At 45.1% G+C, this 22071-nt stretch overlaps 1 protein-coding gene across 8 annotated transcripts in view; it reads left to right on the top strand.

Moving 5' to 3' along the window:
* The window catches only part of LOC111145422 (actin binding LIM protein 1), a 200155-nt gene extending 181785 nt beyond the window's left edge, over nucleotides 1–18370 (top strand). For all 8 annotated transcript variants that reach the window (XM_022500299.1, XM_022500305.1, XM_022500302.1 and 5 more), the window contains 7 exons: nucleotides 761–866; nucleotides 3609–3673; nucleotides 4332–4392; nucleotides 10416–10423; nucleotides 11227–11301; nucleotides 12232–12312; nucleotides 13371–18370. In XM_022500299.1, the coding sequence (XP_022356007.1) occupies nucleotides 761–866; nucleotides 3609–3673; nucleotides 4332–4392; nucleotides 10416–10423; nucleotides 11227–11301; nucleotides 12232–12312; nucleotides 13371–13484 (510 nt within the window). In that variant the 3' untranslated portion in view covers nucleotides 13485–18370. The remainder of the gene's footprint in view (nucleotides 1–760; nucleotides 867–3608; nucleotides 3674–4331; nucleotides 4393–10415; nucleotides 10424–11226; nucleotides 11302–12231; nucleotides 12313–13370) is intronic.
* The last annotated feature ends 3701 nt before the right edge of the window (nucleotides 18371–22071 follow it).

Below are 22071 nucleotides of genomic sequence, written 5' to 3'. Positions count from 1 at the left end.
GCGGGGATAAAATGGACTGCCACCAAGACGTCCTCGTTATACACCCCCACAGCATCCCGGAAGACCAAAAGAAGGATAGTCCGTTAAAGCCTGGGGTAGAGGGAGCCAAGACATTGTATACTGTCCCAGCAATCAGGGAATGATGAGTCCCTTCATGTCCCTTGACATTTTCCAAAGATACTTAATCATATGGGAAATGCACATGATACCAGTTATATGGAGGGAGAGGATACAAAGTTGCATTTATAGCATGATCCCAGTTCTGTATATGTGCATAGAAGAATGCTGGATGGATATAAATGAAATGTAAATGGTGGTTATCTCTGAGGGGTGGATTATGGGTTACTCTTCTTTCCTTCTAGATCTCCTAAAATCTGTGCAGTAAGCTTGTCTTACTCTTCTTTTCTTGTTTTTAAACAATTCAATGAAATTTGTTTTTAAAGGATACTGTCCCCAAACTCCCCTTTGCACATCAAAAATCGCCACACAGCCACACCTGCCTCCTGAGGTCTCCTGCTGGCACATTGGGGAGGGCAAAGGGGAGAGAACAGTCTTCAGACATGGAGCTTGTCCCATGCTTGTCTGAGAGGGGTTCAAGGTCTAAAACCTGGCCTATCCCTTGAGGAACCACCAGGCTCTGGCACTGTGTGTGTCCAGGCCACTCCATGGTCAGGAATTTCTTGCAGGACCTTCTAAAACAGAAACTGCCATTCTGATGATAATTGTGGGCTTCACTCTCATTTTCCTTTTTTTGCGGTAGCTCAACTCGGGCCTAGGGCAGTTGATACTGAAAGAGGAAATGGAAAAGGAGAGCCGGGAGAGGTCGTCCCTGACTACCAGTCGCTATGATTCTCCCCTCAATTCAGGTGAGCAGCAGGCCCACCGCCTTCTCCCAGCCAAGAGCCAGCCACCTGCCTGCAGGGAGCCCATCTGGACTGTTGCAGGAGAGGCAAGGCCATTCCTGGTGGAACCTGCAGAGTGTTCTATATGAACAGAAGTATGGGAAATGCACTGCATGTCAATTTAGCTTATGAGGTTGCCATAGTTTGGAGCGCCTGGGTGACTTACTCAGTTAAGCCTCTGCCTTTGGCTCTGGTCATGATCCTGGGGTCCTGGGATCAAGCCCATGTAGGACTTTCTGCTCAGCAGGGAGTCTGCTTCTTCCTCTGCCCCTCGCCCTGACTTGTGCTCGCTCGCTCTCTCAAATAAATAAGAAGCTTTTTTTAAAAAGCATGCCATTGTTCTTCCTTAAATGTATATTTCCTTCATGTTGGAGATGGGGGAACCCTTGGAGGATTTTTCTTTTTCTTTTTTTTTTTTTTTTTAAGATTTTATTTACTTATTTGAGAGTGAGAGAGAAAGAGCACAAAGAAAGAGGGAAAAGCATATTCCCCACTGAGCAGCAAGTACTACATGGGGCTTGATCCCAGGACCTTGAAATCAGGACCAGAGCTGATGGCAGATGCTTGACTGACTGAGCCACCCAGGTGCCCCATCCTTGGAGGATTTTGTGAAGGGGGTCAATTCAGGATATTCATCTTAGAGGGAATCAGCAGAAGGAAATTCTTACAGAGAACAGAATGCTTTGGGGCATTTGGAGATACGGGTATATCTCTGTATCTGTAATATATGGAACACACACACAGTCACACATATATATAAAATTAAAAGTAAACATTAAAAAAACACTCAGTCATTGAGAGGTCTAGATTTGGCAAGGAAGGAAGGTACATGATCAGGATTTTCTGTCTTTATGGTGTTTACACTCTCTGCTGGGAAAAGAAGACATCCACACATGCCGAAGAAACCAGTGGTAGTATCTTACCCTGGAAAGGGTCTCAGGCTTTCTAAGTCCATGCCCCTTCAATTCCTATTACCTTATTTCTGTTAGAGAAGAACTATGATTTTTGGCTCAGGGAACTCAGTTTTGCAGAAGAGACTTCAAAACAATTGATTAAATTGATTCATCCTTTTAATCTAGAACATAATACGGCAGTGTGAATCAAGAACCTTATAGTTCATTTTATTTTGACTCTTCTCTTAGAAAGGGGGGGAGGGAATGGAGTGCTTTTTGATCGTGAACATTTTCAAAATACTGTTTTTGCATTCAGATTTCAATAAAAGAGCTGAAGACCAACAGTGTTGTTTTTGACACTTTGGAAGATTATACATTGGGCTGAAACACTCTTATCAGTATATTTTGTCCTGCTTATATTTGTCGGAAGCCAAGTCTCTCTTCACCCACAAGATTTCTTCTCCCATGTTCTGAACTAGTGCATAATTTTCCCTCTTGAAGGTTTCTTTTTTTTTTTAAGATTTTATTTATTTATTTGAGAGGGTTCATGAGAGAGAGAATGAGCGGAGAGAGAGGGACAGAGGGAGAGGGAAAGGCAGACTCCCTGCTGAGGAGGGAGCCCCTATGTGGGGCTCAATCTCAGGATCCTGGGATCATGACCTGAGCCGAAGGTAGACGTTTAACCAACTGAGCCACCCCTTGAACCTTGAGGCTTCTTTAAAAACGTGTTTAGTGTTTCCTACATGCAAGCACTTTTGTTAGACATTGCTCCATTTATTTTCACAACATGCCAATGAAGTAGGTGATATTATTCTTCCCATTTTGTAGATCAGGTAACAGGTATAGGATGTTTAAGGAACTTACCCAATGTCCCATTATTAATAACTAGCAAAACTAGGATTCTGTAGTCCAAGCATTGTAACCCCAGAGCCCACATTCTGAACTGGAATGCCCTGCTACCTCTCCTTGATGCCTCACTGGCCTCGATCTCAATTTGGTGGTTTACTAATCTTCAGAGTTCCTTCTGATCCTGTAGTTCTGTTCTGTAAGAATACATAGCACAGTATCTACATGAGTCAAGAAACAAAGACTTGCAAAGATGAAATACCACGCTGAGGTGTTAAGTTGCAGAGCCAGAATCCAAGCTCAGGTCTGCTCACTGCAAAGCTCCACAGTTGATGTAATGTCATGCTGTTGATTAATGCGATATCCTATCCCATGCCTCTCGGGAACTCAGCTGTGGTGAGCCAGGAGAGCATGACAACATACATGGTGGCTTTCAGGTCAGTTACCGTCACCATACCAACTGGGGCATGAGCTTATGCATCCAGATGGCCCTGGGTTCCAATCATTGCTTAGCTGTTTATAAGGTGAGCGAGCCACCTTGGACAAGGTCAAGGTTAGCCCCTATTTCTTCTCCTAGTAATATGATAGTGCTATTGGGGTTGTATTGAAGATTTGGAGGTAAAGCAGAACCAAGCATCTCTTCCTGCTCCATCCACTCCCTGCATTACCCAAATGTGGTGGCCTTTCATGAGCATTAGAGCCCAATATTATTTCAGTTATTTTTTTGTTCTCTTTTTCTGTGTATTTTCTATTCAGTTAGGTAGAAGATGCATTGCCACTTTCATAAGAGAATTGGACTTCTGGGGACACCTCGTTGGCTCAGTTGGTAGAGCATGCAGCTCTTGATCTTGGGGTCATGAGTTTGAGCCCCACATTGGGAGTAGAGTTTACTTAAAAATAAATAAATAAATAAATAACTTTAAGAATTGGACTTCTGATTTCCTTTTTTTTACCTTTTCTCATTCAGCTTCACATGTTCTATCATCTAAAACCTCATCTCTCCCAGGCTATGGAAAAAATGGGCTTCACCGGGTAAGATTTCTCAATTAATTGTTCCTGAGTTGATTCCCTCTTCAGTCCTGGTTGAAGTGCTAATAGACTGTCTGACTATGTCTGATAATATGATCTCAGTATTACAATATAATAAAAAATGTAATTCCCCTGATCTCCTGGCAAGTCCCTTAAAGTTACAGGCAAAATAACATATTTCTATTGAGAGAAAGAGAAATTGACTTTAGATGAGAGAGTAGCCTGTATAAGCTGGTGGGAAGACTATATTAATTAATTGTGTGGCAAATATTTCCACAGTCAAGCTACAAGTAATGACTTGAGCCCTTATCTCTGTTATAAAAGGATATGGGAAAGTTTGTTGCTATTGCCCTCCCCAAAAAGCATAGAACAATGCAGTTGTGTAGCTAGCTGCATGGAGAAATGTATTTTCATTTATTGGCAAAAGATAACTTGCTTACCCAGCACCTGCTGGCATTGGATGCCCTGCAGAAGACAAAGAGATTTTGTAATAGTAGAAGACAAATAACGAAGGTCCAGGAATTCAGCTTGGGAAGAATTCTGAGGATTTTGTAAATCCTTTCTTCCTTTTCACCTGACTCCAAAACCATGGTTCTGGAGCAGATTGTCTAATGGTGTGTTTTTTTGTTTGTTTGTTTGTTTGTTTGTTTTATCATTTCAGCCTGTTTCCACAGACTTTGCTCAGTACAACAGCTATGGGGACGTCAGTGGGGGAGTGCGAGGTAAGACCTGTGTGCCTGGGCTGCTGAATGACTGGCCAAGTCATTGAGAAGAGGTTGCACAGTCAAGTGTACATTGGCTGGGTTCATGCTGTCTGTCATCTGAAAGTCAGATCACAGCTAGCCTCTGGGAGCTAGTGGAGCATGTATTAAAATTGCAAAGCAGGAGATAGTTCAAGATTATGGAGGAGTAAGGGACCTTAGTTTCATCAGGTCCCAGGAATTCAGCTGGACAGTTGTCAAATCATTCTGAACACCTGAGAAGTCAACCTGATATCTAAGAAAATAATATCTGCAACTCTACAAATAGAAAAGTGAACACTTTCTGCAAGAATGACAAGATGGAAAAACTTGTATCAGAGAAGAGAACAAGAGGCAGTACTGACTGCCAGGAACCTAATCAGTATGGATATAAGTAAGCTATCCAAACTAGAGTTCAGAATAGTGATTATAAAGATACTGGGTGGGCTTGAAAAAAGCATGGAAGACACTAGAGAATCCCTTTCTGGAGAAATAAAAGAACTAAAATCTAATCAAGTCAAAACCAAAAAGGCTATCAATGAGATGCAATAAAAAATGGAGGCTCTGTTAGGATAAATGAGGCAGAGGAGAGAATTAGTGATCTAAAAGACAAAATGATGGAGAATAACGAAGCTGAGAAAAAGGTAACTGCTGGATCATGAGGGAAGAATTCGAGAAATAAGTGATAACCATAAAGTGAAACAATATAAAAGTTAATTGGGATCTCAGAAGAAAAGGAAAGAGAGAGTGGAAGAGGAAAAAGAGAGCTCTCTTATATTGGAGCAAATTATAGCAGAGAACTTCCCTAATCTGAAGGAAGCAGGTATTCAAGTCCAGGGTGCACGGAGAACCCCCTCAAAATCAATAAAAATAGGGTCAAAACCTTGACATATAACAGTGAAACTTGCAAATCTCAGAGACAGAAAATCCTAGAAGCAGTGAGGGATAGTAGGTCCCTAACCTACAAGGGTAGAAGCATTAGACTGGCAGATGACCTATCCACAGAGACCTGGCAGGCCAGAAAGGACTGGCATGATATATTCAAGGTGATAAATGAGAAAAATATGCAGCCAAGAATTCTTCATCTGGTAAGGCTATCATTCAAAATAGGAGAGAGAAAAAGCTTCCAGAACACACAGAAACTAAAAGAATTTGTGATCACTAAACTAGCCCTGTGAGAAATATTAAAGGGGATCCTTTAAGTGAAGAGAAAGCCCCAAAGTAACATAGACCAGGAAAGAACTATATAATATACAGAACCAGTCAGTGACTTTATAGGTAGTACAATGGCACTAAATTCGTAACTTTCAATAGTTACTCTGAATATAAAGGGCTAAAATGCCCCAATCAAAAGACACAGGGTATCAGACTGGAAAAAAAGCAAGACCTGTCAATATGCTGTCTGCTGAAGACTCACTTTAAACCCAAAGACACCTCCAGATCGAAAGTAAGGGGGTGGAAAACCATTTATCATCCTAATGGACATCAAAAGAAAACTGAGGTAGGAATCGTTATATCAAACAAATAAGATTTTAAACCAAAGACTATAATAAAAGATGAGGAACGACACTATATCATAATTAAAGGGTCTGTCCAATAAGAAGATCTAACAATTACAAATATGTATGCCCCTAACATGGCAGCAGCCAGTTACATAAACCAATTAATAACACAATTAAAGAAACATATAGATAGTAATACAATAATAGTAGGGGACTTTAACACCCCCCTCACTGCAACGGATAGATCATCTAAGCTGAAGATCAACAAGGAAACACGGGCTTTGAATGACACACTGGACCAGATGGACCTCACAGATAGATTCAGAGCATTCCATCCTAAAGCAACAGAATACACATTGTTTTCGAGTGCTCATGAAACATTCTCCAGAAGAGATCACATACTGGGTCATAAGTCAAGTCTTAACTGGTATCAAAAGATTGGGACCATTCCTTGCATATTTTCAGACCACAATGCTTTGAAACTTGAACTCAGTCACAAGATGAAATTTGGAAAGAACTCAAATACATGGAGGTTAAAGAGCATCCTACTAAAGAATGAATGGGTCAACTAGAAAATTAAAGAAGAATTTTTAAAAATTCATGGAATCAAATGTAATGAAAACACAGACTTTGGGATGCAGCAAAGCCAGTCCTAAGAGGGAAGTATATAGCCATACTAGCCTTTCTCAGGGGCTCAAATATACAACCCAACTTTACACCTAAAGGAGCTGGAGAAAGAACAGTAAATAAAGCCTAAATCCTGCAGGAGAAGAGAATTAACAAAGATTATAGCAGAAATCAATAGAATAAAAACCAAAAAAAAACAGATCAATGAAACTAGGAGGTGGTTCTTTGAAAGAATTAATAAGATTGATAAACCCCTGGCCAGACTTCTCAAAAGAGAAAGGACCCCCCAAAATAAAATCATGAAGAGAAGAGATCACAACCAACACTGAAGAAATATAAACAATTATAAGAACATATTAGCAACTATATGCCAACAAGTTCGACAGTTTGGAAGAAATGGATGCATTCTTAGAGATGTGTAAACTACCAAAACCGAAGCAAAAAGAAATAGAAAACCTGAACAGACCTGTAACCAGCAAGGAAATTGAAGCAGTAATTAAAAACCTAACAAACCAGAATCCAGGACCAGATGGCTTCCCAGAGGAAGTCTACCAAACATTTAAAGAAGAATTAAATACCTATTCTTCTGAAGCTGTTTCAGAAAATAGAAAGAGAAGGAAAGCTTCCAAACTCTGTGAGGCCAGCATTACCTTGATCCCCAGACTAGACAAAAACCCTGCCAAAAAGAATTACAGACCAATAACCCTAATGAACACGGATGCAAATATTCTCACCAAGATACTTGCCAGTTGGATCCAACAGTACATTAAAAGGGTTATTCACCATGACCAAGTGGGATTTATTCCTGGGCTGCAATGGTGGTTCAACATCCACAAATCAGTCAGTGTGATACACTAATAAAAGGACAAGAACTATATATGATCTTCTCAATAGTTGCTGAAAAAGCATTTGACAAAGTACAACATCCACTTTCTTGATTAAAACTCTTCACAGTGTAGGGATAGAGGGAATATATCTCAATATCATAAAAGCCATCTGTGAAAAATCCACAGCAAGTATCATTCTCAGTGGGGAAAAACTGAGAGCTATTCCCCTAAGGTTAGGAACACGGTAGCGATGTTCACGCTTACCATTGATGTTCAGCGTAGTGCTAGAAGGCCTCACCTCAGCAATCAGACAATAACAACAGAAATAAATAAATAAATAAAAGGCATCTGAATCAGCAGAGAAGCCAAATTCTCACTCTTTGCAGGTGACATGATATTGTATGTGGAAAACCCAAAGACTCCATCCCAAAATTGCTAGAACTCATATAGGAATTCACCAAAGTCTCAGGATATAAATCAATGCACAAAAATCAGTTGCATTTCTATACACTAACAAGGAGACAGAAGAAAGAGAAATTAAGGGAGTCGATCCCATTTACAATTGCACCAAAAACCATAAGATTAGACCTAGAAATAAACCTAACCAAAGAGTCAGAGAACTATAAAACACTCATGAAAGATATTGAGGAAGACACAAAGAAATAGAAAAACATTCCAAATTCATGGATTAGAAGAACAAATATTGTCAAGATGTCTGTGCTACCTAGAGCAATCTGTACATTCAGTGCAGTCCCTATCACAATATCATCAACCTTTTTCACAGAGCTGAAACAATCCTAACATTTCTATGGAACCAGAAGAAACCCTGACTAGCCAAAGGAATGTTAAAAAAAGAAAAGCAGAGCTGGTGGCATTACAATTCCAGACTTCAGGCTCTATTACAAACTGTAATCACTCATCAACACAGTACGGTATGGGCCCAAAAACAGACACATAGATCAGTGGAACAGAACAGACAACCCAGAAATGGATCCTTAACTCTAAGAACTATGTCAACTAAACTTCGACAAAGCGGGAAAGAATATCCAATGGAAAAAGACAGTCTCTTCAACAAATGGGGTTGGGAAAATTGGACAGCCACATGCGGAAGAATGAAACTGGACCATTTTCTTACACCACACACAAAAATAGAATTAAAATGGATGAAAGACCTAAATGTAAGACTGGAATCCATCAAAATCCTAGAGGAGAACACAGCAACCTCTGTGACCTCAGCCATAGCAGCTTCCTGCTAGATACATCTTATGAGGCAAGGGAAACAAATGCAAAAATGAACTATTGGGATTTGATCAAGATCAGAAGCTTTTGCAGAGCAAAGGAAACAGGCGACAAAACCAAAAGATAACCGACAGAATGAGAGAAGATATTTGCAAATGTTTTATCAGATACAGGGCTAGTATGCAAATCTATAAAGAACTTAACAAACTCAACACCCAGAGAACAAATAATCCAATCAAGAAGTGGGGAGAGGACATAGGCATTTCTCCAAAGAAGACACAAATGGTCAACAGACACAATAAAATGTTCAACATCACTTGTCATCAGGGACATACAAATCAAAACCACAATGAGATACCACCTCACCCCAGTCAGAATGGCTAAAATTAACAAGTCAGGAAATGACAGATGTTGGCGAGGATGTGGAGAAAGGGGAGCCCTCTACACTGTTGGTGGGAATGCAAGCTGGTGCAGCTACTCTGGAAAATAGCATGGAGGTTCCTCAAAAAGTTGAAAATAGAGCTACCCTATGACACAGCAATTGCATTATGGGTATTTACCCCAAAGATACGAATGTAGTGATCTGAAAGGACATCTGCACCCCAATGTTTATAGCAGCAGTGTCCACGATAGCCAGACTATGGAAGGAGCCCAGATGTCCATTGACAGATGACTGGCTAAAGATGTGTAATCTATACAATGAAGTAGTACTCAGCCTTCAAAAAAATGAAATCTTGCCATTTGCAACAATATGGATGGAACTAGAGGGTATTATGCTAAGCAGAATAAGTCAGAGATAGTTATCATATGATCTCACTGATAAGTGGAATTTAAGAAACAAAATAGGATCACGGGGAAGGGAGGAAAAAACTAAAACAAGATGAAATCCGAGAGAAACCATAAGAGACTCTTTTTTTTTTTTTTTTTAAGATTTTATTTATTTATTTGACAGAGAGATCACAAGTAGACAGAGAGGCAGGCAGAGAGAGGGAGGGAAGCAGGCTCCCTGCCGAGCAGAGAGCCCGATGCGGGACTCGATCCCAGGAACCCGAGATCATGACCCGAGCCGAAGGCAGCGGCCCAACCCACTGAGCCACCCAGGCGCCCACCATAGGAGACTCTTAATCATAGGAAACAAACAGGGTCGCTGGAGGGGAGGACAGTGGGAAAATGGGCTGACTGGGTGGTGGAATTTAAGGAGGGCACATGATGTAACGAGCACTGAGTGTTATGTAAGACTGATGAATCACTGACCTCTGCTTCTGAAACTAACAATACGTTATAGCTAATTAATTGACTTTTAATTAATTAATTAATTAATTAACTGCAAAAAATCTCAAAGCATCTCTACGGAAATGAGACCGTGAGAAGCAGGGTGTGTAAGAATGAATGCATTGCTCCTGCCACGTGCTGAGTACTCCGTGAGATAGACACGTGGTGTTGCCATGCTAAGAAAGCTGTGGTCTGGCTGTCAGAAATGCACGTGACGGGGAGACACGGACAGGTTGGGGTTGGGGGAGAGAAGATTCCCATGATGCATGCCGGAATCGGAGAAGGTAGAAATACCTTCAGTGTGTCGGGGAAAGCTTCCATGGGGAAAGGGTATTTTAATTGACCACTGCAACTGGAGGAGGCATTTCCTGGGTTTTGGGGGCCAGGGACCTGGTATGTACAGAGACCCCCGCAGAGAGAGGAATATGGTGCCTTGGAAAATGTCTGGGGGATTGCAGTAGGATATATGGTATATTGATTTTTTCGTGTTCTTCCATGATCTTATCCTTCTGATATTTTCTTTTTCTTTCCTTTCTAGACTACCAGGTATGGAACACTGCCTCTCCCGAGTTGGCCACACCAGCAAAACAACCACTGCCCAATGTAGACACGGGTGGCTGCTCCCCGGAAGGGTTTCTGTTGAGAAGATCCTTATTGGGGTTGATCTGTCTGGTCATTAGTACATCGATGTGAGGAGTGATGAGGATCAGGCATCCTGGTGTGGGTATCGGGCTGGCTCTGTAGGCCTTGGGTGTGTGGCATGAACCAGGCATGTGTCGGGGGGACCTTGCTCTGGCCTTGGAGAGTCCTCTCTGGGGTGGAAGTGGACCAACATCAGGGGTCTGCTCAAATACAGTATTGCCTTTTAGTCATAACCACTCAGTACTTTCGGTCCTCCCCTCCTTCCTGTGGTCCTGCTGTCTTGGTCAAAAGGAAAGAGCTGTTCTGGTACCATTCCTTTTTTGCTGGACCCTAAACCTTACAAAATTATGGTGGAGAACGAGAAAAGGGGAAAAAATGCAAGGAAAACGAAGAGTAAAGTAAGAACACAATCACGGACGTGGCACTTTTTTGATAGACTGTATGCTTTCATGCATGGATCCTAAATTAGGAATTAGTCAGTAGTAGGCCAGGGTCTGTCCCCAACTTGATGATGGAAGAACAGTATTCCCAATAGTCCTGCTTTTATGTAGTAGGGATCTCATTTTGAAAAATGTATGATGATGAAGATGACACATCTACAGGATTTGGGACCCAAACGGGGAATTTGGGGAGGTCACAGAGTTCCCCCCCCCACAGCTCCGTGTGGTGTCGTGTGTTCCTCCTTTCAACCAGCTTTTCTGTTGCAGACTCTCCCAGATGGCCACATGTCTGGGACGAGAATGGATCGAGGGGTGTCCATGCCCAACATGTTGGAACCAAAGGCAAGTACAGCCAATCTCTCTATTCTCACATGGGGTCAGCAAACCAGGCATCATCCTGAAAAGATTTGGCTTTCTTTCTTTCTACCATTCTCAGTGTTGAGGCCCACTTGCTTCCAAGCTGATAGGTCAAACCAGCCATGTCAGAATGTACCTGGACACTCACTGGTTTTGTCACACTGAGTCAACAGGTTTAAGGCTTCACAGGGCGTGGTACTGTGTGTTCACAGTAAAGCACTAGCCTGCCTCTCAGGAGCTTAGTACTCGCTTGGCCCCTGCTGGTAGCCCCTGCTACCAGCACCGCGAGGCATGCCCACTGCTGAGTGGGGCCGACCATGCCAGATAGGGCGACCAAGACATTGCATTTGCTTAGGATGTTGCCACTGTTAGCACTGGAAGTCTAGCATTCCGGAACTTCCTCAGTCCCAGGCAAACTGGGATGGTTGGTTACCCAAGCTCCGGACCATTCTGAAACTCCAGAGGTGTCCAAGGCTGTGCTCCCCAGTGACTGTAACTGGGGCTTATTTCAATGTCCTCCACCAGAACGCTGCTTCTGGGTCGGCTTGGTTCCATGAAATCGTGAGGCGGTCATGGAACAAGATTGTTGAACCCTGCAGCGGTACCCTGGCCCTATCAATCATGTCCTATCATTTCACTTCTAATTTTTACCTTTACCCCCAAGACATAATAAGTTTGTATTCTTTCACTCAACAAAGCCTTCCAAAGACAGAGGGCTCCATGAGACATGGTGAGCTGAGAAAAGGTTAAAAGAACTGGCCCCAGTCCACGGGATATGGGAGGAACACCCATCACTCAGACACCTTAATTATAGTGTCTTAGAAGCTATATCCTGGGAGTACTAGGTTGTAGCAAGATTCTGCTTGTTAATCAAATGGACAGCAGTGTTCTGGAAGAGGTGTTTCTCTTTCTCAGATCTTTCCATATGAAATGCTGATGGTGACCAACAGAGGGCGCAACAAAATCCTAAGAGACGTGGACAGAACCAGGCTGGAGGTAAAAACTAACTAACCAGTCCCAACCGCAGGGACCGTATTAACCCCCAACTTCCCCCTAAGAAATGTTTCCATAAAGGGAAAAAAAAAATAAAGAATCCACCTCATATGGCCGATAGAACTAAGGTAACTTGGGGTTAGATCAGCCTAATATGTGGTAAAGCCCAGAAGATGAGCCAGGAGACACAGTATGATTTTAGTCACCTTCTGAAGAAGCCCGATGTTGCCGTAATTATGCCTGGTGTTGTATAATGGGATCCCATCCCTCTTCAGACATCCCAGCACCTGGGTTGAACTTTGTCGAGAAAGAGAAGGAAGTACTCAGTGAAGAGGTTTGCCCTGGACAGGTTTCCCTCTTGCTGTTTCCACACCACTAGCTGAAGGGTTATCTGGGTGCACATACCCAAGAGCCCCTTAGACACCAAGGCTGCTCGTACTGTTCCATCTGAGTGATTTTAATTAAGAAAAACTCTGGCTGCCAGTCTCATAAAGAGTCATTACTTTTTCCTGACGAAGGGTAATACCTTTGTACGTGAAGTCCGTCTGGCGCAGAGAAGAAAGGCTCTACTATCCTAAGGGAATGGTTTAGGAGGGACAACAGGTGGAATCTATTCTCCTGGTAGACCAGGCGTCCCGCAGAGCTCCTGCTGCTGCTGCTGAGCCAGGAGGAATCCCTAGGGCTACGCAGACACCACTCTGGACGTTTCTGGTTTTCTTAGTGCTGTGGTCCATTTTCCCTGCATCTTCTCAGCATCCCAAGGACCTGAAGCAGAGTTGCCTCTAGCATAATGAATCACCTTCGTATGTCCCATCACCGGGTAGCGTATTATAATAATCATTACTACTCCGCCAGCTCTGTCTGCTGGGGTGGGTGCCTCACCTGGGCCAACCAGGTAAGGAGCCAGTTGGTCCAGGGCCTGCCAACCAGCCTCAGAGGTAAACTCCTCTGCCATCATTCTGCCTTGCTTTTCAAAACCATCACTTACAGACTCAAAATCAAGTGTCAAGGCCATCCACATGGCCATCGGGACTGACCACTGTTCTTTCTCCCACCCACAGCGCCACTTAGCCCCAGAAGTATTTCGGGAAATCTTTGGAATGTCTATACAGGAATTTGACAAGTTACCTCTTTGGAGACGCAACGACATGAAGAAGAAAGCGAAACTCTTCTAAGCCCGTGCCCCCCGCCCCCAACCATGTAGACAGCAGTTAAGAAAAGGACTGACATGGCGGCAACACATAGGATGTTGTGTTAAGGCCCGAACGTGATTGGAGAATTCGCAAACTTTAGACAGAATTCTGTCCCTCAGCAACAACAGAACAGGAAACCTGACTAAAACACCCATGAGCCAAATACTGGGCCAGCCACCGGCAACACTTGCCAAGAAGTAATGGGGTCAGAATTTCTGTGTTCCCCACACTCGACAGTAGTGTTCACATGTGACCTTCCAACATCACCTTATGTACACAACAGGAGCTACTTCTTCCATTTCCTTTATATGTTGTCTAACCAGAGTGCTGACTGTTTGGGTAAGAGCCAGCAAGTGCCCTTAGGATGCCGCATGGGGAAAAGCAGTCGTAATCATTCCGAAGCAGGAATGTATTGTGTAGCACTGTGGCTAAGGAGAAGAGCCTGAGGGATGTACCCATGTGGTCGCACCACTTTGCACACCCCTGTCCTCACTGGCCTCATGAAGCCCAGCCTGGGCCCCAGTGGGATGGAAATCAGAGTCGGGGAGTTGGGCAGCTCTGAGTGAGTGGGCTGGATAGCAGCCAAGGTCATTTTTAATAAGCTCCTTTTTCTCTACTTTTTGCTAGGACCTGGTTGGCAAATTACTTAGCTATTACTAAAAAAAAATTTAATAAATAAGAGAAAGAGAGGGAAAAGGAATGATTAGCCCTTAGTCCTTTTCCTGCTTCAGATTGTACACTTCCCTCTGCCTCCCCACCAAGGACAGGTGCTATCGCAGGCCCCCACTGCAAAGAAAGGAAAGGGAGAGATGATCTCCAGTTGTGTGCTGTTGGATGATTTTTGACCCAGGGCCACAACACTCTTGGCAAAAAAAAAAAAAAAAAAAAAAAGGAAAATCCCGTGTCCCGCCAATGCAAGTTCTTCTACTTTACATCCCCTGCTCCTCACCCCAGGGCCCCTGAATCTAATCAGGCCCACTTGGATTTGGGATTTTTTTGAGGTCTCTTCAGTAGTAGGCTAAGGAAAGGCACGCTTTGCTCTTGGAAATCTCTACAACTCCAGGGTATATTGCCTCAGACTGATTTCATTTGACCTTTTCAGCTTTCCTTCTTGCCTAGCTCTGTTGACTTCACAGTGTGCGTGTTCGTGCGTGCGTGCTTGTGTGTGTGTGTGTGTGTGTGTGTGTGATTGGACGCCCCAGTGTAGTCTGAGGCATCTGCATGTTATTTTGCATTTCGTCTCTGCTCAGGTGCTGAGTTTCCGAGGAACGTTTGCACACTTGCGTGTGACTCAGAGGTCAGCACTGAGGTCAGACCTCACCTGACAGGGCACCTGTGGAAGGGTGTCGGGGTCGGAAGCCAACATCCCCCGCGATTCATATAGCTCAGATCTGCCGCACAGTGAGGACCCCAGACCTCAGATCAGGCTGGACGTGGACCTCGGAGTGTCCCACCAGAGTCTGCAAATTCAGCAACACCAGATTCTAAGGGGAGCCTAGGGTTTCACCAAAACGTGCATGTGAGACCGCATCGTGATTCCTGGACACCTCCAGCCGTGACTCAAACAAGTGGTGAGGCGGACAAGGGAGGGTATCTCCCTCCAGCTCCACACGTGGGTGGTTTTCACATTTGGTCTCGTGCTCTGGGGGCTCTGCCTAGGAATTTAAATTCTGTTTTAAAGCCAAAGGAGAAATCGTTCGAATTCTCTTCGTATGCCACTACTTTTAAAAAGCTAAGAAATTCTTCCTGTGGCCACTAAGTATCCGAATTAGTTAGAAGCCAATCTCCACGGTAAAAAGCAAACAAAAATAGTTTTGGAAACTGCTGCAGACCTGTAACGTGGCACCCGCTCCATCACTTGGGTGCTGTGAGGGGATCTGGGCTGGCTTTTCCCGTGTGCTATTCCCGAAAGCTCTAGAGCCGCCTGTCCTCTGAGTGCTGCACACTGCATGTTTGAGGCTTGTTTTCACATATACGAGCGTGCATGTGTGCACGTGCCTGTGCACACGCGCGTGTGAGTGTGTGTGTGTGTGTGTCGGACCTACTAAAATACTTTGCAAATGATTCTGATGGAGCAGACCTGAGACAACCAGCTCCTCGTTGGGCTGAAGCCCCTAGTTTGTAGCTTGCAGTTCGGTGCCTTGAGTGGCCTCTGGCTTTCATTCTATATTTCTGCTGCCCCGTCTTTGCCCTTCTCTCTGACAGCAGCAGCCTCAGTACAGTGCCTGCGAATCCTAGTCCTGGCTTCGCACTGGCAAAGTGGTAGGAGTGGGGACCATGGTGCCTTCCCAGTAATCCACAATGAGGATGGCCAGATGGGTCCCAGTGCTGGGCTGGTGGAGAGAATTTTTCCATTAACGGGGATCCTAAAGGACCCTCAATGTTGTCATTGGTTAACGAGTTACGACCCGTGCTGCACATGCAAGCAAATGCCAGGGTGAGAAAAGTTGCAATGATAGTTAAAGATCTGAACCCAAAACCTGCTCCCACCAATGAAACTCTACTTATCCTATCTCTTTTGAATTCCGTTCTGTACCCAGTGTGGGGGTAGGGGGCGGGAAGCTTCTTTCCAAGTATATTAGCTAATTTAAACTATAGTGTGCAGAACGCATTACTGGAAAATGTCCGTAGCCTCCTGTCTACAAAGGACGCAGTGCTACGCTCTGGGGAGGGGTTGTGGGAAACCATAATGTGGACTGGGTTCCCCAACTCCACTCTGAGCAGAAGGCTCCAGTGGAGGGATGGGTCATGAGGCAACCAGGTTCTCCTAACTGCCAAATCTAATATCTGGGCTACAAGGGCCTCGCCATTTTTTTTCTTTTAAACTGGGCTCAGCACGTTTGTCCTCAAAACGTCCAGGCCACTGTATAGGAGATCAGTGTTCTCTGCTTGAACCCCACTCTGCATGGCACACAAAAATTCTAGTTGTGAACGCAGCCCGAGGAACGGGCTTGTTCACTCGTTTACTCTAAGGGAGGACTTCAACACGTGGCAGGCTTTCCTGGTCCCTACCCCAAGGGCTATATTTTTGAGCGCTGGGCTCATTTTTGATTCTTTAAGCTCCCAGCGCCTGCACAAAGCAAAAGAGGCCTCTCACAGCCTGAAAGTCAGTGCTTTAAAGTCTCTTCCAGAAAAGCCAGGATACCATTTACTCTTCCCGTGTGGTTCAAGACGAGACCTAAAGAGAATTTGGGAACTTGTATAGCTAGCTAAGTGTCTGTATTTTGGTTCATGTTAGTAATGAAATGTTCTTAATGGGACTTCTTCAGCAACTAAGGACAAACTGCCTGTTCGCTGAAACTTCCCACAGAAAAGCCAAGGGTTCGTGGGTCCTGCGGTGCACACTCCCTTTGCCACTCTCATCCTCTCAGTCTGGTGATGGCCGTCAACTCAACTTTGAGAGAAGTCTTGCTGGAAATGTTTATAAAACTTTCACTTAATTTCTTTACACTTTAAAGCAAACACCTTTTTCTAAAGAATTGCTTCTCAGATGATTATATAAAATATACATGCTTTTGCAAGTTAAAAAAATGGAATTAACCACTTTTGACTAGGTAGGTCTTTCTAAAGATTCTTTCAAAAAGCGTTAGCGTTCTGTGCGTTGAAGGGGCAGGCGAGCCCTCTCTTTGTCAGGAAAGAGTGGGGAAGGCAATGAACTCCATGAACTTCATGTAATCCCCCCGTCTGTGTCCTCCGAGACAAGCTGTTTTTACAAATCACCTCTTCTGTATGACTGGTCACTGTTTTATCCACTCTTCCTAGGCCAGCCTTGACCTGACTCGATCTTTAAAATTATTTTCTTTGGACAAACCAAGTGTTTGTGAGTAAACCCTACAACTCACTCATTAGTACTCCCTTTTGAAGGATGTTCTATTCAGAAAAAGAGATCATTTCAGGTGTGAGATTTGCTGTGACATCACCTTAAAGTGATAATGTAATTAAGGAAACTAGGCAACTATGCTGTGATGAAAGAAAGAGAAATTTTTACTTTGGCTTAAAAAAAAAAAATCACTCTTTCCATTTGCTGCCCAGGAAGCCATGAGGAGATGGTGATTGATCTGCTTTGCATATGGATTTTTGTGTTTTTAAGTGGGTGAGTTTCATTTCTGGCAAAGTGGAAAGGGGGAGGCGGTCTGTTTCAGCTGAAAGAAATTTCTAAGCAGTGTATGTAAACACAGCAAAATCAAACAAATGCAATGATGGTCGGTGTAATGGACTGGCAGTTGTTATCATGACATAAAATTCTTCCCCAAAGTGTCTTCTCTCAAGAATGAAGATCCCGCGAGTCACTTTTCGGACCTCATTCACCAAAGGTAGCGGGAGGCACTACTATATCCACTGCCATTCAGAAAGGTGGGGAGCCCCTTAATGACTGTATGTGCCTATGTTTCCTTATCCCGTGGAAGAGAAAACAAGTGTCCCCGATATGTTCCTTCTGGGTTCTGGGTACAGACCCGTCCAGTAATAAATGTGTGGTGTCTGTGAGTTGCCGACAATCCTGCATCCAGTTCTCTTGGAGTCCTTTCATTTTAAGTTCAGTTGAATGGAATTTTCTTGCAAGCGTCAGAAGACGTCCAGTTCTTCCTTCCCTCCCCTTTCAGAAACATGAAAGTGAGTATTGGGAAGAACCGCTGTGTACAAGATGTGTCGTGTCCCCGTGAAAGTGAGTGGGTGTCGGTCTGCGCCCGGCAGACCACAGACGTGTGCAGAGGCAGGGGCGGCCCCGCGGCCCCGCGTTGCTGTGCTTAACGGCCCCGACCTGCTTCGCGCTCCCGTTGCAAACAACACTGGCTCCCCGCCCTGCCCTCCGCGTCACTGCTGTACACTCACCACTCAGTGAATAAAGTGTGTGCTTTATTCTATCCACAGACGCCTCCACGCCGTGTTTCCTTGCTCCTCTGCACCCTTTAACAGTCTGTCCTGTTCGAAGAAATACTGGTCTGACTTTTGATGACCAGCACAAAACCAGAATCAAACCAAAGCCTTAGGAATGCATTTTTAGCACACAGGAGGGCTGTGGAGGGGGAAAATGCAACAAATAGCAATGGTACATTCCAGGACTGTCCAGTAATCAGACCAAATTGACCATGTGGGCCGAAGGGAAAATACGTATTTTTTAGAGGGAGAGGGCGTGAGCGCGGGTGGTGTCAGGGAAGGAGAGAATCTCAAGCAGACTCCCCGCTGAGCGCAGAGCCTGTCCTGGGGCTCGATCTCACAACCCTGAGCCATGAGCCATTATGGCCATGAGCCAAAATCAGTAGTTGGACGCCCAACCCACTGAGCTACCAGGCACCTCTAAAGGGAAAATATTTAAAAAGAGCCGTTGGGCTGTGCTGGTCTGTCTGGTGTTTGGTTTTGTGACACAGCAGTACCAGTCTCATCATCTGGACAAGAAGGGGGAATTGAAGTTGGAGGACAAGAGCTTGTGAACCCCGGCGAGTGGGGGCTACTTACCAGGAGACTGCAGTGCGATGGTAGAAATGTGTCTTTCAGAGCTTTGACCTCCCCTGCGTTATCAGACTTTAGGTGAAGCAATCTCCTAGATTTTGATTTGCATGTTACTCTCACTGCCACACATTTGCGCCTACTGAAAAACACGATGTATTTAGACTCGAGATGGCCTACTCTGACCATAGCCATTCTATGGCGTGTCTGTCAAGCTCGTTGGCTTAGTTCAGGCTGCTGTTAGCAGACTTCCATAGCCTGGATGGCTGGAACAGCAAACATTCGTTTCTTGCAGTTCTGGAGTCTGGGCAGTCCAAGAGCAAGGTGCTGGCAGATCTGGTGTCTGGTGAGAATGTGCTTAGGTTTGTAGACAGCAGACTTCTGGTTGTGTCCTCACAGGGCAAAGAGAGGAAGCAAGCTCTTCTGTCTCTTCTTATAAGGGTGCTAATCCTATCATGAGAGCTCTACCCTCATGATCTAATAACCAAAGGCCATGCCTCCTAATGCAGTCCCAGTGGAGATTAGGATTTCATCATATACATGGGCGGGGGGGTGGGGGGTAAGGGAGACACAAACATGCACTCCGTAACACACATCCTGGGGCCAGTCGCACTAGCGTTCATGTGGACCCTCATCACAAAGCTGGAAACTGAGACTGGGGATCAGTGTTCTGTCCATTTTGCAGACAGTTGGCACGTTGGGTTTACTAGTGTAGGAAACGGGTCAGGAGGCCCAGCTAGAGGCCTGTGTTCCATTCACTTCTGTCCCCACCTGCGCTGGCATCACCACTCTGGGCTCTGATGACTGCAGTCCGTGTTGACCTTCAGCCTTTACCTTGAGCTCTCCGTGGCTTTTGCCACAGTGATCACCATTTCATTGAACGCTGACTCCCTGTGTCACTTAAGTCGTTAGCCCTCACACACAGCCAGGTTCGCAGCCCCGGGCCCTTCACTGCGCCCACTGCTGTCCCTCCCACCATGCCCCACCTTCGAATCTGGCCCTCCAGCTCTTCCAAAGCCCTGCGACTTTCCTGACACACCATGCCCTCTCCTGCCGCTGGACCGCATTTCTCTCGTACAATGTCCAGTTCTTTAAGGAGGTGGAGAGCGGGAGGATCTGGCCCCAGGGACAGGAGGTAACGGCAACACTGACTGTTTGAAATCAGTCATCCAGAGCTCTTTGGAGTTACCCGTGCGAATTTCCCATGGGCTCCGTTTGCCCTGAATCAAAGACAAGCCTGAGTTCACACCCTTTCTAAGAGCCTGCCTTGATGAGCCCAGCCCAACCTGCCCCAGGAAATTCTTTGCACGCCTGTGGCTGAACATCACATGTGACACTACTCAAACTTTGCCCAGTGCTGCTAGCTTGGCGTGTGTTTCTCCTCCTCCGTTAACTGCGGTAAGGTCTCTGGTGAGTGCCAGGCTTTGTGTGAACCATGCTTCTCACAACAGCCCTACAAGACGGGTCACTGTGGCTCGGCTCTACAGGTGAAACCAAAGGTCAGCGGCTAATGCAACGTGCCTGATCATCAACCAGCAAGCCGCAAAACTGGGACTGCGGAGGCCTATCTTCAAATCCCAAGTCGTTCTCTTCTGCGTCTCCATGACCTTCCAAAGGCGAGGACTACCTCTCCCACATTCCAGATCTTCCGCGGTCCACTGCAGAGCGGAGGTTCTCCCCATGAGACTGGCCATTTACCTTCACTAGGCTGCAAGCCCCATCACGGCTGCCAAGTTGCTAGTATGAGCAAGCTTGGGGGATCTCACTAGCTCCGTGTCTTAGGACCAGTTCTTCCGCCTCCCTAGGCCTCAACTTGTTCATCTGCAGAATGGACAGGATACTAATCCCCATCAGAAGACTGTTGCTTCATTTTAACTCATGTTGAGCACCAGACAGTACCCAGGACATAGTAATTGCTCAAGAAACACCAGTGATCTTCATGAAGAGTAATTGGCCCCAAGAACCCCTGCTACTCTGAGCCTCAGTCTCCTCATCAGCAAATTAGGAGTGAATACCGGCATTCTGGATACATCCTGGGGGTTGTTAGTCTGAATGAAGCAAGGTGGAGGGCTCAGACACAGAAAAGCGTTAGTTACACTGATAGGTGGTTTGGGGGAATGAGGGTTTCTTGGTACTACTTAGTACCACTACGACTACTAAATAGTTTCATCATTCAAGAATTTTAGTTTTTTGGGGCGCCTGGGTGGCTCAGTGGGATAAAACCTCTGCCTTCGGCTCGGGTCGTGATCCCAAGGTCCTGGGATTGAGTCCTGCATCGGGCTCTCTGCTCAGCGGGGAGCCTGCTTCCCTCTCTCCTCTCTCTCTCTCTGCCTGCCTCTCTGCCTGCTTGTGATCTCTGTCAAATAAATAAATAAAATCTTTAAAAAAAAAAAAAAGAATTTTAGTTTTTTGTTCTGGGCTTCTTCTCCCCCAGTTTTCATAATTACCACAGCGTGAAAGCAAGCCCACAACTTCTTTTATCGGCTTTAATAACAGTCCGCCCTTTGTCCAGTAATACTCGAGGCTTGAGATCCTCTGAAGATGTGCCAGTGAGGAGTAATAACAAATTATCACACAGTAGCTGAGTCCGGCTGTGGGGTCAGACTTGCTGGGGTTGGGGTTCCACCTCCACCAATAATCAGCTGTGGAACTGCTGACAATTTGCTTAACTTCTCGAAGCCTCAATTTTGCTTTCTGTAGGAGAGGAGTAATAATAGCGACCTCAAAGGGTTATTGCGAGCCTCCGGTAGAACAGAGACTGGCACCATACAAGATGCACAGTGACAAGCTTTTATTAAAAAAAAAAGTCGCTGTCATGTAATGAGGAGCTGTTTGTGCCCAGCCCTGAGCTGGGCATATCTTGTGGTTTATCTCACACAGCTCTTTACGTCAGCCCTCCACCAGCAACCGCCCCCCCAGCTCCCCAGTTTTGAGATCAGCATGTAGGCAAGAGACATGCGGAGAAGGGCTCGGGTCACCTCCACGGGCGCTGTGGCCAGCCAGGGTGGCAGGCTGCTCAAAACTAACATCCCAAGCTGTCAGCTCGGGGCTCAGCTCTTCCCAAGGGTTTGGTTTTGTTTTTTAAGATTTTTATTTATTTATTTGACAGACAGAGATCACAAGT

This window comes from Enhydra lutris, unplaced genomic scaffold, assembly GCF_002288905.1.
Source record: "Enhydra lutris kenyoni isolate GAN:26980312 unplaced genomic scaffold, ASM228890v2 scaffoldscaffold12, whole genome shotgun sequence".
NCBI classification, from domain to species: domain Eukaryota; kingdom Metazoa; phylum Chordata; class Mammalia; order Carnivora; family Mustelidae; genus Enhydra; species Enhydra lutris.
The sequence above is the reverse complement of the archived record's forward strand: the minus strand, read 5'-3'. Positions and strand labels throughout refer to the sequence as shown.